The 18,106-nt window shown below is 47.6% G+C and overlaps 1 protein-coding gene across 6 annotated transcripts; it reads left to right on the forward strand.

Annotated features, from left to right (window-relative positions):
* The first annotated feature begins 1,390 nt into the window (after window positions 1–1,390).
* On the forward strand, window positions 1,391–16,274 carry ZNF821 (zinc finger protein 821). 6 transcript variants are annotated; one of them, XM_037516062.1, is made up of 9 exons: window positions 1,399–1,666; window positions 2,257–2,315; window positions 3,770–3,882; window positions 5,140–5,256; window positions 9,704–9,829; window positions 12,324–12,469; window positions 13,058–13,162; window positions 14,363–14,529; window positions 15,295–16,274. In XM_037516062.1, the coding sequence occupies exons 4-9, from the start codon at window positions 5,217–5,219 to the stop codon at window positions 15,947–15,949; spliced, it is 1,239 nt and encodes a 412-aa protein (XP_037371959.1). In that variant the 5' UTR covers window positions 1,399–1,666; window positions 2,257–2,315; window positions 3,770–3,882; window positions 5,140–5,216; the 3' UTR covers window positions 15,950–16,274. The 6 variants fall into 6 exon arrangements, with proteins under 6 accessions (XP_037371960.1, XP_037371959.1, XP_037371961.1 ...); XM_037516064.2 differs by lacking the exon at window positions 1,399–1,666 and adding an exon at window positions 2,019–2,068; XM_037516065.2 differs by lacking the exon at window positions 1,399–1,666 and adding an exon at window positions 2,064–2,103.
* Window positions 16,275–18,106: the final 1,832 nt, after the last annotated feature.

An 18,106-nucleotide genomic window follows, 5' to 3' on the forward strand; every position in this document is an offset into this window, starting at 1 on the left:
CAAGAAATATTAAAAAAATTACTAGGTTTAAAAACCAATGTTTATTCCAGCTTGTATTTTACACACAATTGTCTAAAAATGTGGCTACCTGGGAATTAAAAAATTTAATGAAATCAGTGTTTCCTTGACTGACATTAGAGAATAACAATGCCTGTCTCAATAGCCCAGCCACAATAAATAAGTGAATGAAGCTATCTCAGAATTGCAAAGGACTAAGATCTTTTAATACAGCCATTCTATCTTAAACACAAGATGCAGACAATATCACCTCATTGGGGATTTATGGGAAGGCCATTTTGCAAGAGTGCTTTACGCAAATACCAGGACTTTTTACTTTACACACAAGGATCAGTACTCCCATTACCTCAGCTTTCATGGGGCCATAGGAATATTTGTACAGTGCATTCAGATACTCATTTTACTTAATAATCCTATGGGAGTAGAGACCAAGAATTATTACTTTATTCTCCATTTCACATCTTAGGAAGCAGGGGCTCACAATAAGGAAATAACTTGCCCAAACTCCACAGGCTTGGCTGGGACATAAAGCTGAATCTTTTCATTCCAGACCACCACATTCCCTGCTTCTCCAACCTGTGCAAACGCAGGCTTAGGCATTCTGCAAGAAGACAGAATGAACGGCAGGAAACGAAAGCAGTGAGAATTAGGAAGGGGGTGATGACAGGAGGAGATGTCTTATTGGAAAGACAGTCTAATCACTCTCAGTTGCCCCAAGCGCTCCATAAGTGGCACCAGCGCCACAAGTCACCCCAGGTGTAAGGCCACTCACTGTTATTCTATTAATTGAGAATCATGTGGCGATATAAAAGCCTAAAAAAAAAAAAAAACCCGCAGATTTTTCCTCTCGGGTATTCTGACAGCTGAGCTCAGCCCCTCCCACACAGGCCCCGCGGGCCCCGGGTCTGGTCACCGCAAAGCCTCGGCGGGTGCAGAAACCGTGCAGGGTCGGGAAGGGAGCGAGGGATGGGGGTTCGGCTGCGGGGCGGGGTGACTACGGTTGGCCTAGGGAGAGGGGAGCCTGCGGTGGAGCTGCGGTTGGGGGATGTGGGTTCTGCGGCCAGACTGGAAGGTGGGTAGGAAACTCGGATCCGAGCTGACAGCCCGGGTGGAGTTCACAGGTCCCGGGGAGGGGCGGGGAGCCGCGGGGCTGACGGAGGCGGAGGAAGACCGAGGACACGGCGAGGCTGGGTGGGCGCCAGCCCCCCCCCCCACCCGGCGTCTGCGATTGGGCGCCCCCTCCAGTCCTGCCCCAGGACCCCCGCCCGCCGCCCGCCCCGCCCCCACCGCCGGGCGCGCGCCGGGGGAGCGGGGAGGGGGCCCGGCCGGGGACGGGGGAGGGGGGAGAAGAGGCTCGTGCACGCGCCCCGCGAGCGGCGGGTGCGCGAGCTGCGCGCTCCCGCCGCCCGCGTCGCCATCTTTTCCCCTCCGTCTGTCTGTCTGCCGTTGGCTTTGTCCGTCCGCAGCGCCGCCCCGCGACTCCCCGTCGCCGGCTCGGCCCGGGCCTGCCGTCCGCCCGCCGGGGCGCCGTCCCGGAGAGCCCCGGCCCGGCCGGCCCGCGCTGCGGCCCGGGGCCATTGTCCGGCGGTCCGTCTGTCCGGAGGCGGGGCCCAGGGACCCGAAGCGCCGCGGAACGCCGAGGCGCCGGGTAAAGACACCCCGGCTCCCTCCCCGCGGGCCCGGCGCGGGGTGCCGGGGCTGCGCGCCCCTCTCGCGGCCGCGGGGTGTCGGTCCTTTTGTCTGCGCGCCTGGGGAGGGGGCCGGGCGCGCCGGCCTGGCGGCGGGGCACCCCTGCCCGCCTCCCCGCGCGGGCCCGGGACGAGGCCGGCCCGCGGGCCCGCACCGCCCGTTCCCCGCCGTTCCCCGCCCGTTCCCCGCCGTTCCCCGCCCGGCCCGCGGGGTCCGGGCGCGGGGTCGGCGCCTCCGCGTGGGCCGGGCCGGGCCGGCGGCGTCTGACAGGCTCGGGCGGAGCTGGCGGGGCGGGGGCGTGGGAGGCGCGCGCGGAGCGGCGGCTAAATTTAGGGGACTGGGAAGTCGGCGTCGCCTGAGGGTCGGTCTGAGGCGCCTCGGAGGACCCTTGCCCCGGTCTGAGGGCTCCGGGGGACCCACCTGTGCCCCGGCCGAGGGGCGGGGGGCGCCGGGGCGGGTGATGCGCGCGCCGGGACCCGGCGGAGGGGGGCGCGGGCGGAGCGGCGAGGCCGCGGCGTGACCGGCCTCCGTGTCCTCTCCTGTCGGCAGATACACAGCCGGGTTCGGGCGAGTTTACTTGCTTCGTGGGAACTGCACCGGAGCTGGAGGTGGAGTGCACCCTCTTTTCTTAAAGCTTGGATTTCACCAGGTTTTTGTGTGGTTTTTTTTTTTTTTTTTTTTTTTTTCGGTTTTTTGGTTTTTCTGTCTTGCTAAAGTCTGTGGTGCGCCCTGGAAGCTGCAGCCTCACACCTGTGGGAGAGCAGGGGCGTGTTAAGGGGAGTCGTCGGCCCCCTCACCCGAGGACTCAGACGACGAAGCTGCCGTCCTTTAAAAATAGAATCCCGGGCCTCCCTGGTGGCGCGAGGGGTTAAGTCTCAGCACTGCGAAACTATCTGTCCGCAGCAGGAGTTCGATCCCCACCCTGGGAGCTAACCCAGATGGCGCGGCAGCCCTCTCCTGGCTCGCCTGCTGCTCCCCTCAGCAGCGTATTTCATCAGTCTGCCTGTTGTGTTCCCCGCTCTGTCTCTGGTGAATCCTCGCTCTCTCTCACACACACAGACCCCCACATCTCTGGCCTTCACCCCCACTCTTGTATGCATAAAATAAGTAAAATAAATTTTTCTTTTTTTTTTTTTTTAGAATAGAATCCCATGTAGACCTCAGTCTCACAGTTTACCTCTCTCTCTTCCCAGCCCGTTTTTTCTTCCAGGTGATGATATTCAGGCCGCTTATCCATTTACATTTTTGTGTTGGTTTCCGAGGCAGTGTTAAAAGTGAAAGTGAATGAGTGACCTTTAGGGCTATGTATGGGTGGATTTTAATGGCTTTTACTGCCTGTAAAATTGTCTTACCTCTAAGATCTTGCTGAGCGGTCAAGAGTGTTGTTCCAGTGCTATTTGTTTATTTATGTATTTATTTTATTACTATGTTCAAGAAGCCGTGACCCCCACATGTTTTCGTTTGTTGAGGGAGGGGAGAGTATGTATTTTTCCCTTAACATCCCTCAGGTGTTAAGCGCCATTGGGTACCATCTGGTCAGTTCCCCCATGTGGCCACTAGGAGGCTCGTGAGATGCAGGGGACGCTGCTGATTCAAATAAACAGACGCTCATCTATTTTCCCACTTGTAGCTTTAGTGTGGAGCTGTTATTTCACCGAGATGATCTGAATAGAGCCTGTCTCAAATTATTTGGCCTTCTTTTAGAAAGAGCTTTGCTACCTTTATCTCAAGGTTTCAATGTCTGATCTTTATGACAAAATTTAAAGAATAGTAAAGATTTTATTTTTCCTTATGCTAGAAGTGGCGCAGCTCAGTAAATTTTAGAAAAAAAATGATAGCCTGCGTGTTATTCAACTTTCTACATTATGATTCACACACTTATAGGAAAATATCCAAAAGGTGTAGATACCATTCACTACTTCCGTTAATGAAATAATGACACAACTGATCTATACAGACTCAATTTAGAAGTATTAGTGCTCAGCTACATCCTCTAAATAGTTAAAAGTGGTTTTTACTGTATACATTTGGAGTTTTGTGTGTTTTTTTTTTTTAATTAAAGGTCTGAAAAAGGACTGTTTGATATGCAGATATGATAGAAGACTGCCTGAAAGCTGCTTCCTTTGCCACTTCCTGTGGAGGCCTGTCTTTGCCATTTGCGGTTTCTTTCTTTTGGTAAGGGAAGGCAGGGTCTGATTACAGGTCTGAGGTCCTTTCTATCTACATAGAGGTTGGCATTACAGGAGTTGAGTCTTCACTAACTGGAGTGCAAAGTATATAGCTGCTAGTACTAGCTTCTCGTGGTGCCTCTTAAGGCAGTTAGCTTTAATTTTATGTTTGCTTATTCAATGTGAATACAACTGGGAAAGGCAGGAACTGAAAGAAAATTTGGAGGGTGACCACATCTATATTCTTATCTTTGATAGGAAAAGGTATCTTGTTTTAATCTGTGTCTATTCATTCACTTTCTCTTTCAAAGAAAATTTCACAGCTTTTGCTACTACTTCATTTCAGACTCTATAACAACACTTACTGCTGGGAAAGTTATAACTAACCAGGAACCTCCAGGCTTAAGTATCTGTTCCCTCCTGCTTCATGGAAGCAGGTACATATCTCTGCAGCATTTCTTGTTGAGGGACCTTTTTTGTTGTTGTTGTTGTTCCCACTGATTTCTTTGCTATGTAGAGGCTGGGTTGAGAAGAGGCACTAAAGTTACTAACTTTGACCGCTGCGCCAGAGCAGGTGAACAGGGCCAGTTTGATGTTTCCCATTGGGGTATTGAAGTAGTACTTGGCCGTGTTGATAGCATCTGGATCTTCTGGTGTAGCCCATCCTCAACGTTAGAAGTCTGGTGTGCTCTAGTACCCATCATCCACAGTGCCCAGCGCTGTGCCCGCATCACTAGATACTCTATCTAGTTCCCATAATGTCTTTATTTATAGAGGACTAAGAGTTTTGAGACATTTCCTGTCTCACAGGCATCTGATGCCTTTGTCACTGCTAGGCGAAATAAATTCTTGAGAAAATGTCTGGAGGCTTCCATTGGTGCAGATGGCAGGGGCTAACTTCCAGGATGGCTAACTGCACCCTCTTTAGCTTCCTTTTTGCAATTCCTGTGGGTTATCCCTTTGAACCCACTGTGCTACTGATGCTGGCTGCCTGGATTCTTTGCTTCCTTTTCTATTCTGTGTCCTTAATCATGATCACTTAATAGTATTGTGGATTCCACAGATGGATTTAGAGTGGAATTCTCTGAATCCTCTGAAGGAGTCCCCTCTTAAATTTCTTGGGACCTTGATGTACTAGAGATTTTTTTTTTCTTTCATTATTTGTTATAAATGTTGTTTGCTCAATAACTGTTTTTTTAAGTTTTGAATTTTATGTAACTTCTGGGTAAAATGACATGTGCTAAGGATATCCTTTTTATTACAGGTCAGCACCTTGCAAGGAGGCAATAACGTATCCAGTCGTGAAACTGGGAAAGGCCAGAACTGTAGGATCAGGGAAACATGTCCCGTCGGAAACAGACAAATCCAAATAAAGTTCACTGTGAGTACTGTGCTCAGTCTTCTAGAACTTGGGAACACTGAGGGTTGGAATGGAAGAATAATCTGAATCAAAGTGAGAGGTTCACAATGGTTGCAAAGAAAACAAGGGTTAAAGGTGTGGAACATGATGGATTTAAAATGTGTCTGGCTGCTTCAGGTGTTAGAAACTTATGTTAGGAATTGATTCAGCCTCAGTATTTACATTAACAAACGTTTACCGGATACCCACTCTGTACAAACTTTGTACTAGATGTCAGAGCTATAAAGCAGTATAAGGATGTGCGTGTGGGGGGGTGTATGACTACAACATAACCACAGAGATATAATAATTTTTTGTAACTATTAATTGCATATTCATATCTAATAACCACCATATATACAAATACAAGATAGCATATGCTAAGTGCCAAACAGGAATGCTGCACACTTTGTGTTCTACAGAAGCTAAAAGGAGGGGGGTCAGAGCTCCATGAACTAAGGTAGTAAGGGAATACTTGATGGAAGAGGCCCTAGGCCATGAACTTGAATCGAGCCGTGGAAAACAGGTTGTTAAACATTGTTTAAAAAAAAGAAGAAGGGAGAGGTAAAATCAGGCAGGGAAAATAATATAAGCAAAGATCACAAGAAGGAATGCAAGTGATAAATTCAGAAGGTGAGGAAGTAGAAGTTTCATTTGTCCAGAGTCACAGGCTATGAGGGTGGAGGTTTTCATCCCTACACTGTAGAGGTCTGAATGCCAAACCAAGTTCCAACTTCATTCTGTAGACTGTAAGGAGCTCCTGAAGGTTTTTAAGAAGGGGAAGTGGAGTGACATTTAGAATGCAGTGTTTGGAGACTGCAGAGCATCATGTGGGATGGCTCACATGAGACAGACTGGAAGCAGGAGGCCAGGGGTGTGCTGTCACCTCACATTGCTTCTCAGTGGTCTCATATACATGTTTTACCTCAGTAATCAGACCGTAAACTTACATGGGTATAGGTTTCCTGTCTATCCCTCACTACTTTTAGCACTACTCATAAAATAATATTTAAAAGTGCCTTATTAAAATAACATTAGGGCCTCCCTGGTGGTACAAGGGTTAAGACACAACCTATAAATTGTCTGCAGCCTCTGCAGCACGAGTGCAATCCCCCAGCCAGCCAGGAAGCAACCCACATGGCGTAGCAGATCTCTCCTGACTTGCCCACTCGTCCCCTCAGCAGTGTATTTCAGTCACTCTGCCTGTTCTGTTCCCCACTGTGTCGCTGGTGAATCCTCTCACCCCTGCACCTCTGGCCTGTACCCCAGTTCTTGTATGCATAAACATTCTTTAAAAATAAAATAAAATAACATGAATATATCTGTGCAGATTTGAGATAACCAGATAATTTTCTATGAATTGGGGGAGTAAGCATCCTCTTCAAAATGCATATAAAAGAGACAAATAGTTGCCTGTTGTGGAAACTGACTGAATAAAGTACAACATTTGAAGAGAACTCAGTAGTATAACATTAAAGATTTTTTTTTTTAAGGAAAAAATCTAGACTAAAATTTAGACTAAAAAATTAGACTAAAATTTATTGAAAAGGTAGCTGCTTCTAGGAGTATATTCTGGAATACGTGGATATGGATATATGCTTAATCTGAAGGTGAGTGACTTAGAAAAGATTTAGAAATTGCTGCTAAAACAGTAAAATTTAGTGGGCTTGAATGTAAGGATTAGTAAGAAAAATAGTCTCTCTGACATAGGTACTCCAACAGAGGCTTAGGCGGATTGTCTTCTCCTACTGGTTGAAGATGAATATTGATAAAAGACACAGACCCCAAAAGGAAAAGTAATAGAAAATGGGCATTCACCTGTAAAAGTTACCTGTAAAAGCCAAGAGAGTCTGGTTAGACTTGAGGAAGGTAGCTGGTGGGGATGATGGCATGATTGTGGTAAGGCCAGGGGAGCCAGTGTAGGCCGGCATGCCCCGTGCCTGCATCCGCCTGGCATGCCTCCATCAGCTGCATCTCCTCTACCAGAGTCAAACCCAGGATGGGTTGGTGTTGGAGCCAGAAAACAGATGGATAAGCCAGCCATGCAGGAGAGGGAACCACACATCCATAGCTGCAGAAACGTAGTTCCCAGAGTCAAGCTAGTGGGCTTTGTACTGTGATGGAGTGGGTGGGACTTTGCAGGCTCTGGGTGGTGAACAGAAATGTTCAGCTTTGCCAAGAAGCAGGCCCCAGGGACGGGCTGTTTTCAGTGATGTGTTCAAACTGGGAGCCATGCACGCTGCTCAGGTGATGGGCTGAGCCTGACCAGAGAAGAAAAGACACTGAGAGGTGCTGGTCTCTGAGGATCTTCTATTTATTTGCTACTAGAACAGATAGATTAGTCAAGGAGTTAAAATAAGAGAACTAAAATTTATTAAAAACATACTGTATGCTAGGCACTATATAGCTTATTGTACTACTGATCCTGCGTTGTTTTTTTTTTTTTTTTCCTTAAAGATTTATTTATTTATTTATACAAGCACTGGGTACAGTCAGAAGTGCGGGAGGGTGAGAGAATTCACCAGAGCCAGAGTGGGGAGCAGAGCAGGCAGAAGGACTGAAGTACACTGCTGAGGGGAGCAGTGGGCGCCAGGAGAGGTCTGCGCGCCATGTGGCACCCTCCTCCGGTGGCCGGGGAGCAGCCGGGGATCGAACCGGCCCACAGAGGCTTCAGGCAGCTTCACAACCCAGCGCTCAACTGCTGTGCCACTGGGGAGGCCCGAACATGCGTTGTCTTGAAAGGTTGTCTTCTCATTGGCCATGGCAATAATGGCAAGTAAATATAGGTAATTTCAGTCTGAGTTTGATCCTCGGCCAGGGAGCTGACCCACATGGTGCAGCAGACCTCTCCTGTCCTGCCCACTGCGCCCCTTAGCAGTGTGTTTCAGTAGATCTGCCTGTTCTGCTCCCCACTCTGTCTCTGGTGAAGCCTCTCACACACCCCACACCCACCCCACACCTCTGGCCTACAACCCAGTTCTTATATGCATAAATAAATAAAAATAAATCTTTTAAAAAATATATGGGTATCAGAGTAGGACAGACCTAGATTTGAATACTTAGTTCTACTTTAGACCTTAGTTTTCTCCTGAGATAGGAGTAGTAATACCTACCAGAGTTTTGCAGAGAGGTTACAGCTATAAAGCATTAACATAGAGCCTGGAAGTAAGAAGTGCTAAATAGTAACTATTATTAGTGTGGAGCACTTAGCCTATGGTAGGTGCTCAATGACTGTTAGCTAAATGAAGCCTCGGTGAATGATACTAAGTCTGCTTCACATAACTCTTTCATTACCCTAAGAACTAGTACTTTGGGTCAACTGAGCAGTTGTTCTTCCTACATCATTGTATCCTGTCTTGGAACCTGAACCTGTTTAGTTTTCTTTCTCTCTTGAGTAAGAAAGCACCTAGTCTATTGTGAAACATTTCACTAGGGCTTTTTATTATTCTCTCTTGGTGGCTGGAGAATGGGGACTGCAGTTTCCAGTCTGACTGAGATAATGGAAACCTCGAGAAACCTAATTCTCTTTTCTCCTTATGCCTGGCCTCTTGGAAATAAAAGACCATTTAAATGTTAACTCTCGAGTAACCATGCAGGTCCCAGAGAGCATTTGTCAGAATACATAATCAGGACATAGCCAGGGCTTTTGGACACTCCATATCAAAAACAAAATACAAAACAAAACCCCACATGGGACCAGTTCACTAAGGTGAAATGCTATTTGTTGCAAAATAGTTGGCATGTTTGGCATTTTTGTTCCTCAGCAAAAATGAGTTCATATACTATCTGTTCTCTTTTTAATCCCTTATTTAACCAGTTGTTGACTTACTTATGGCAAATTCTAATAGGTATTAGAGTCAAGAAATAACTTCCAGGCATGTTTTAGAAACAGAGCGGATGAAGGACATCATTTATTTGAAGTATTTGCTTACGGTCAGAGATAGATGTTGAGTCAGGCCCATAATGATAGTACACTAAGATTCAGAGTTTGTAATATATCAAAATAAAATCTTAAGAAAAGATTAAAGGATTCAGAGATTGTGCCTGGATTGTTTCCTGCCCTATCTTCTTCCCATCACTTTGCCTTTGTCTCCCCAATCCTGATGGAAAGTTATAAATGGAGTTGAGAATCTAAGGTTTAATTTGTGAAGTAGCAATGTTTACCTTTTGAAAGGAGTAAAAGATAAGGAGTAAAGATTAGAAAGATTTAAAAGAAGCAAGTGATGCTTTCTGCAGCATCTGGCTTACTGCCCAGTAAGAGAAGCAAGACCAGTAGCTGTTGGAGGCAGCAAGTGACTTGGAGATGAATGACCCCACCCCAGGGCATCTGCCTGTCCCCTACCTTTGAATGGTGTGATTTTCCAACCAGCTTGTCTGGGGGATATGCTGCCCAGCTGATGGCCTGACTATTTTACCTTGTGACCACCAGGGGATCAAGTATTTGCTGGGCTAGAAGAGCAAGCCCGCCAGGCGATGATGAAAACTGATTTTCCTGGAGACCTTGGCAGTCAGCGACAAGCTATCCAGCAACTAAGAGATCAGGACTCCAGTAGCAGTGAGTTCTGCACCTTCTGGTAATGACTCAGGGCAATGGGAGAAGCATTATCAGAGTGTGTGTGCTCTGGGGATTGTGCATGGGGTTGGGAGGAAGACATGAAGAAGGAGACTTGCGGATCCTCAGTGTTCCCTAAGCTCTGCTAAGGTGTCCCCTTTCCAGAGAAAGGGGACAAGTTTGGCATGTTTTTCTAACTCCTGGACTGCAATACTTGGTGCAGTGGCCTACACAGATAGGGAATAAATTGAATAAAGCAGCCCCTGTGTTAGGTCAAAGGAAAAAAAAAATCCCTATCTCCTACGTTCTGTTTATCCTTAATTAATATAATGTAAGAGTAACATTACTGACATTCTTGCTTGAGGACACAATGTTATTGTTACATGAGAGGATTTGCTTACAAATGAGATTATACAGCATATAAAATGCTAAGATTGAGGTCTTCCCACACCAAGTCCTAAGTAGATCCCTGTGGTTAAGAGATTGATAAGACATTGGCTGGTAAATGGCTAAGCATCATGACTGTCTGTTCCATGGCCTGCCTGAACAAATACATTTTGAGATGGATTATTTCCTAATATAGGCCCCACATCTTTACTAATCTCATCCACCTGCTGGTTGGTTATTATTACTGTCACTTCAGAGTGACATTTCTGATTTTTCTCCACATTTGAGGTTGAGGAAAAACAAAGAGAATTCCATAACCTTCTAGGAACTGAAGTTTCCACTCAAACTAATAATTTAGCAACAAAAAATAAATTTAGCAACTAATTGCTCAGGTACAGAAAAATGCACCCAAACATTTCTAGGAAATCTGTGGGCACCACCACTTTGAGTAACAGGTAGGAATGGCGGCAAATAAAAAGTCTAATAGATCTCCATTCTAGAAAAGATTCATCATTCTTCCAGGTGGCATACTTATTTATAAAAAATACTTGTGATGGGGGTCTCCCTGGTGGCGCAAGGGGTTAAGTCGCAGCACTATGAAGCTATCCGCAGCCACTGAAGTATAACACAAGTTCGAACCCCAGCCGGCCAGGGAGCTAACCTAACGTGGCGCAGCAGACCTCTCCTGTCTTGCCTGCTGTTCCCCTCAGCCGTGTATTTCGGTCAATCCGCCTATTCTGTTCCCTACTCTTGTCTGTCTCTGGTGAATCCTCTTACCCCCGCCCCCCGCACCTCTGGCCTGTACCTCAGCTCTTGTATGTATAAATAAATAACAGTCTTTAGAAAAAAAATTAAATGTTAGCATTAAAAAAAAATACTTGTGATAGTGAGATATATTTTGAGTTTTGATAAATCACAAAAATGTATCTGATACAGTATTATCTTGGGCTAAGTCTACAAAGATCCCCAGTAAGCCGATGAGGAGACCTGGCCTGGTCCTATCTGCTCCAGCCCCTCATTGCTGAGGTGGGTGACATGAGACTACCCATATGTCTCCTGCGTTCAGGTCCCCAGTCTGGGTAGTGGGGCCCAGCTGGGGCTGGAGTCTGACAACCTCCTCTCGTGATCTTCAAAGTATTGGCATCTTTTTTTCTTTCACAAAGAGCTACCTTTGTTATCGTGTTTTTTTTTTTTAAATCATTTTTTTCCTATTAAGTAGTAGAGGAAAAAATGAGTTTACACAGACCTTGCAGATCCCCTGTCCATGGAACGCCCCGCAGCCACATCCTGCACCCATCCTGACACAAACTCAGGCCTTAGCTTTGTCACAAGAAATTATATTTTGTTCTAAAGTCAAGAATGGACTGCTTCACATAATATATACTCAGTTATCAGAGGATGCGAAGAACCAACAGAAACAGTGAAATTAATCTAAAATGTTGAGTTACTAGCAGAGTAGAAGCACAGCAAGTCAAATATCACTGCAAACTGCCTGAGATCAGTGGCTGTGCAGCTGATTTTTCCAGGGAACTTGAGCCCTTTCCCTATAAAGTGACATAATTTTTAAATAACTTATTTGTTAAAAAGAGGAAAGAAAATCTTGGTGTTAGTCTCTACGTGTGTCTTGGGCTTGTTGAGAAAGAACAGATTAGTAGGACTCAGAGTAGTATTTGTGATGCCATGGAGAAATTGGGTAGTGGGTTATGGAGAAAAGCAAGTAAGGTAATGCAATCAGTAAGAAGTGTCGGTAAGTCAGAGGCGGTGTGCCGTGGGGATGCGCACGGTATGAGGTGTGTGGGAGGTGTCATTTCAAGTGTGAGATATTTGGAAAATGCTTATGAAGGATTATTTTTGCAATAATGTACAGGAGTCAATAACCATTTTCCAGTGCAGTTTTGTCTCAGTTTTCTCTTTAGTGTATATGTGCATTATAAGCAAAGCTGTAGCTGGCTTCAACTTAACATGATTTGTGCCCAGCGAAGCACTGATACAAGCTATATTATGAAAGATCTGAAAATGTTTCCATTACAGCTGCAAACTCTAGGGTGGAAAGCATCTCAAGATGCATGTATGCAAAAATCAGAACAAGTGACCAATTTGTGTATTCCAGGTGACAGTGAGGCTGATGAAGAGGAGACCACACAAGATGAAGTCTCTTCCCACACATCAGAGGAAGATGGAGGGGTGATCAAAGTGGAAAAAGAGTTAGAAAATGCAGAGCAGCCTGTTGGTGGGAACGAAGTGGTAGAGCATGAGGCAAGTGACAAATGGCTCCTGGGCCTGGGAACCCTCTTCACCTCTACTCTGCTGTGATGCCCACCTCTGCATATGCATCATCTGGGCCTTCCTGGGACACCTCCCTGGCTGCACAGCCCCAGATAGCCAGCTCTCACACGCAGCTCTCCTTCCCACACATCACCACATGCAAGCACAGCTTTCCTTCCTGCCGCTCCCACCTCCTTCCAGACAGAATATCCACCTTTGCAAAAGCGCTCACTGACTTCCTGAGCTGTCCTCTGAGCGCACCTGCAGATCTAATCAGTGTGACATGAGGTGCTACCTTCTGAGTAGTTTCCTGAGTACATCTGCAGGAAGCGTGGCAGGAGGGCAGCTTATGCTCCCTCCACAGAGTTTACCTAAGGAAAGAAGCAGAGGTGCTCCTTGGGGTGATCCCTGCCTTGTGGTGGGAGGTCATAAGGGAACCCCTCCTCTAGCTTTCCGTCAGTCTCCAGGAACCTAGGACCAAGGCAACATCAGGTGCACCCTCTTACTGGGCTGCCCTTGTGAGCGGTAGAAAGAGGCTGCTGTACAGTCTTAATGAACTGCCTCCCTGGTGAATTGCAGGTCACAGAGAATTTGAATTCTGACCCCTTGCTTGGACTCTGCCAGTGTCCGCTCTGCCAGCTCGACTGCGGGAGTCGGGAGCAGCTGATCGCTCACGTGTACCAGGTAGGGCTGGGAGCTGGGTGTTCCGGAACACGTGCCGGCTCTGGCCTTTGTCTCTTGCTTCCAAAGGAAGCGTCGGCTGTTGCTCCTATGAAGATTCCACTTCAAGCCTCAGAACATTTTAAAGAATAAGTAGGATATGTTGGGTAAATATGTTCTGCGTCCCCAGACACAATGAAAACGAAGCATCATTTTTTTCCCCAAATTATGTAATGCATAATTTAAATAGTGAAATAGAAACTAACATCTATTAATAACGAAGGCTTTGTTTTTTTTTTTTTTTAAGATTTATTTATTTATACAAGCACTGGGTACAGTCAGAAGCGCGGGAGGGTGAGAGAATTCACCAGAGCCAGAGCGGGGAGCAGAACAGGCAGAAGGACCGAAGTACACTGCTGAGGGGAGCAGCGGGCGGCAGGAGAGGTCTGCGCGCCATGCGGGACCCTCGCCCGGCGGCAGGGGATCAAACCAGTGCTGCAGAGGCTGTGGGCAACTTCACAACCCAGCGCTCAACCGCTGCGCCACCGGGGAGGCCCGAGGGCTTTGTTTTAAAGTAGAAAAAATAAGCTAATATAAATGTTTGCTAAATGCTGGGGAAGATAATATTAACAGGGGGATCAGAATAAGACACTTTCAAAGGGTTTTTCCCCTGATGGATCCAGTTGTAGAGCACCTATGCTTTGTGATCTCTGTTGCAAAGGTATCGGCATACCTGGCAGCCTGAATTTTATCATACAGATGGGTGGTTCATGAAACCTATTTATTTGGAAGATCATTTGCAAAAGATGGAAGGAAAGGCAGGATACTTAAATACCATTTGGATTCCAGTCTCCTCAGCCAGCTTTAGACTTGAGCTACGTTGCTTCCTTAACATGCATTAGTACCCACACAGCATGAGGCAGGCAGACAGAAATGATTCCTAGCATGAATTCTTCTCAGGCTCTGGCTCCAGCTCCCCACTGTTGCTCAAGTCAGCCACGTGCCCAAGAATGTAGTCAGAACTCAAACTGATGAAATCTGAGCAAGGGTTGGAATGGCCTGGTCAAGAGACTCTTACTTTTCTAGCTGTCAAACAGAGGAGTAATTGCAAGTCTCTTGTTCTGAGAATAAGAAAAAGAGGATGTTTTCTAGAAAGTACTTTCTAAGTGGGTACAGATTGCTCTGGAGTAGCATGAGTAGACAGATCAAGGCTCTGTTTTACAGCACACTGCAGCAGTGGTGAGTGCCAAGAGCTACATGTGTCCTGTCTGCGGCCGGGCTCTTAGCTCCCCGGGGTCATTGGGGCGTCACCTCCTAATCCACTCAGAGGACCAGCGTTCTAACTGTGCTGTGTGCGGAGCCCGTTTCACCAGCCATGCCACGTTTAACAGGTTAGTCGGTCACCTAACCCTCTTGTGCAAAAAACAAACGGCTGGGCGTGGGTTCTGCTTTCAAAGCAGAAGCAAAGGCTAGAGAGAGTTAGTGCAGAGGTCACCAGCTCTTGACTTTGGGGAACCACAAGTAATGATGCGCTAAGAAATGTGCCTGTCCCTGGACATATCCCCAAAGGGAGATGCATTCTCATTCCTTTCCCTATCAGAGAAATATTTTCACTTGGGAAAGATGTGGGGAAGTCCAAGGACATTCAGGATAAAGCATGGAGAAAGAAGTTAGAGGGTGCTGAGAGGACCCTGATCAGAAGACAGTCTCCATTGTGCTCCAGGAAGACTGGAACTGTGTGAATGTCGTGAATGCCCTAGTCCCATTTGCCTCATGTGCCAGGCAGAGTCAGCCAGAGGAACAGGAGGCTTTACCTCAAGGAGGACTGCCTTCTTGCCTGGCAGGACTTCCCCGCAAGCTCCTGCAGACACCTTCCCTCTGGCGCCTCTGAAAACGTCTTGTCTGATTCTGTCTGGGTTGTGGTGACTGGCTGTGCAGCCGGCTCAGCGTCTAGATCCAGAGGCGCTTTAAGTCTAGATCCAGGTGGACACCCTTGCACGAAGAAAGGTGAGGGCTGGAGAGGCAGAAGAGGTCTCCCACACCCTCATACTCACTCTAAGGGCTTGGAGCAAATGACCTGGTAGGACTAGCAAGTCAGGGCTGGATATCTGAGCCTTGCCAGGAGACACTAATCGTTCAAAACTTTTGCTTTCCAGCGAGAAACTTCCTGAAGTACTTAATTTGGAATCTCTGCCCCCAGCTCACAGTGAGGGTCCCTCCAGTGCTGAGGGGAAGGACATTGCCTTTAGTCCTCCAGTGTACCCTGCTGGGATTCTGCTCGTGTGCAACAACTGTGCTGCCTACCGTAAGTTGCTGGAAGCCCAGACCCCCAGTGTACGCAAGTGGGCACTACGTCGACAGAATGAGCCTTTGGAAGTACGGCTGCAGCGACTAGAACGGGAGCGCACGGCCAAGAAGAGCCGGCGGGACAATGAGACCCCCGAGGAGCGGGAGGTGAGGCGCATGAGGGACCGCGAGGCCAAGCGCCTGCAGCGCATGCAGGAGACAGATGAGCAGCGAGCACGCAGGTTGCAGCGGGATCGGGAAGCCATGAGGCTGAAGCGTGCTAATGAAACCCCAGAGAAGCGGCAGGCCCGGCTCATCCGGGAGCGGGAGGCCAAGCGGCTCAAGAGGAGGCTGGAGAAAATGGACATGATGTTAAGAGCTCAGTTTGGCCAGGACCCTTCTGCCATGGCAGCCTTGGCAGCCGAAATGAACTTCTTCCAGCTGCCTGTGAGTGGGGTAGAATTGGACAGCCAGCTCCTGGGCAAGATGGCCTTTGAAGAGCAGAACAACAGCTCTCTGCATTGAACCACACCCTCCTGCCTGCCCTGCCACTCACCCACCCACCCAGGCCCACAGGGATCAGACAGAGCCACAACCACCCACCGGGCCCTGGCCTCAGTGCCCGAGGCAGGCATGGGTCCGGTGCCGGTGGACCTGTGTACTCCTTGCATGTGGGAGCAGGATGATGGGGTCAGGAGGGACCCAGCTCGCGGTGGCTCTGGACAAGGGAGCCAGCGCTCCAGGGACCTGGACTCCCCAGCCCGCTGCTGAGGGCATGCTCACAGGACCGTGGAGCCCCAGTGCGGCCCACGAAGTTGTAAGGGCAAATAAATTAATTTTATCTTTACTGGCCCTTTCCTGATTTTCTCTCCGTGTCATGCTAGCAAATGAAGTGATGTAAGAGACGCCTTGGGTGGAAGTACTCAAGCCGTGGCTTCCGGCAGATTGTCTTTGTGATGTAGGGTGCTCCTCAACTTAGACTGTCCCCGCAGAGAGCTCTTGTTTGGGCCTCCACAGGCTCATGATGAATAACTGACATTAAAGAGAGAACTGATGCTGACTGTGTGAGGTCCCATGCCCACAACCATAGTGAAGATACTATGGCCCCAGGGCCTGTTTAGCTACTTTTTCCAAACTCAGAAGTAGATGCCTTTCCTCATGACTGACATTTTTTCTAAAGAGGATGCAGTATTTAGAGTAAGCACCGGCTGCTCTTCCCAGCAGAATTCAGTTTGTCAAACTTTAAAAAAATCTATCCCAGACAGCAGTCGGCAGCAGCTAAGAATATCTTCGTAAAAATAGCCGCAATATTAAGGCCCGTGTCCCAGGGAACTCGTGTTGAAGAGAGGAGGTAAATCCATCTTTTTCTTTATTCCCTAGAGCCAAGGTAGGATAACAGAACTCACTGAGCAAAATCTAGAGTCCGGTGACAGGAGAGCTCAGTAGTGGCCCCGGCTGGAGCAGCAAGACTCCTGGCAGTGTGGACGGCTGCCTCCTGGCAGTGTGGACGGCTGCCAGACCGTGGCAGAGACGGAACTGAGGTCATTTCTAAAAAGTTTCTGTAATGGTACAGAACAAGCACGGAACTTTCCTTAGCTTGCACCAAAGGTTGTGTATAGTTTAGATAATTATAGATCTTGAGGTCCAGAAGGAAATGCCCTAGTTAAATGATAGCCAGAAAAATAACTATGCCAGGAATGTGGACCTCTTCCAATAGCATAACAAGGAAACGCGGACTCCTCTCTGACCTCCATAGGTTCAAGGCTATTTAGTGTTGTTAACTGGCCCCCACTAGACTCGGGTTAATTCCTACCAGACATGGTGAAATATTTCTGCTCTGAAAAATACAAAGAAAATTAATGGCTTATTAACAAAGTACTGGACATATGAAAGAAAGTACTTATGGGCCTCCCCTGGTGGCGCAGCAGTTGAGCGCTGGGTTGCGAGGCTGCCCGCAGCCTCTGCAGCGCCAGTTCGATCCCCGGCTGCTGGCGAGGGTCCCACAAAATAAATAAATAAATAAATAAATAAATAAATAAATAAATAAGAGTACTTAATTGAGTGAAATGCCTTTCTCAGAGTTCCATGCCAGAGTCCTACTCGGGATGTTTCAGAATGGCTGAACACATTGTGTCAAAGATTATTCTAATTACTTCATGGACCATTCCATTTAATTTTCACAACAAACAGTTAATATAAAATTTAGGAATTGCAGGCCTGGATTTAAAAATTCTGCACTGCCATTCCATAGCTGTGTAACTTGGGCAAGTTACATAACCTGTCCTGGTTTCCCCACCCACTAGAGGGAAAACAATACTAGCAACAAATGATCGTTAACGTATATAATGCACTTAGGATAGTTTGTGGCACATAACAAGTGCTCAGTACATTTATGTGTTTCAGGCTCTCTAAGCTAGAAGCAGCAGTGATTGCAGCGGACCTATTCCTGTAATTTGTCAGTATTCCTGAGGAAAGGAAGTAACTGGAAAAAAGGCCAGCAGTGAAGGCATCTACAGGACTTTGTGATAGATGGTGCTAGTATCTGTCTACAGGTAGGCTTCTGGGGTCTCTGAAATACACACCAAAAGAACGTGCAGACCCTGCTTTAGGACTAGCCCACACGGTCCGCCCCAGCCCACCACAGCAAGGGGGGCACCGTTTGCTTTCCATTACAAGCTGTCC

Source organism: Talpa occidentalis, unplaced genomic scaffold (genome assembly GCF_014898055.3).
Source record: "Talpa occidentalis isolate TD23 unplaced genomic scaffold, MPIMG_talOcc4v2.1 talOcc4.17, whole genome shotgun sequence".
Classification (NCBI taxonomy): Eukaryota; Metazoa; Chordata; class Mammalia; order Eulipotyphla; family Talpidae; genus Talpa; species Talpa occidentalis.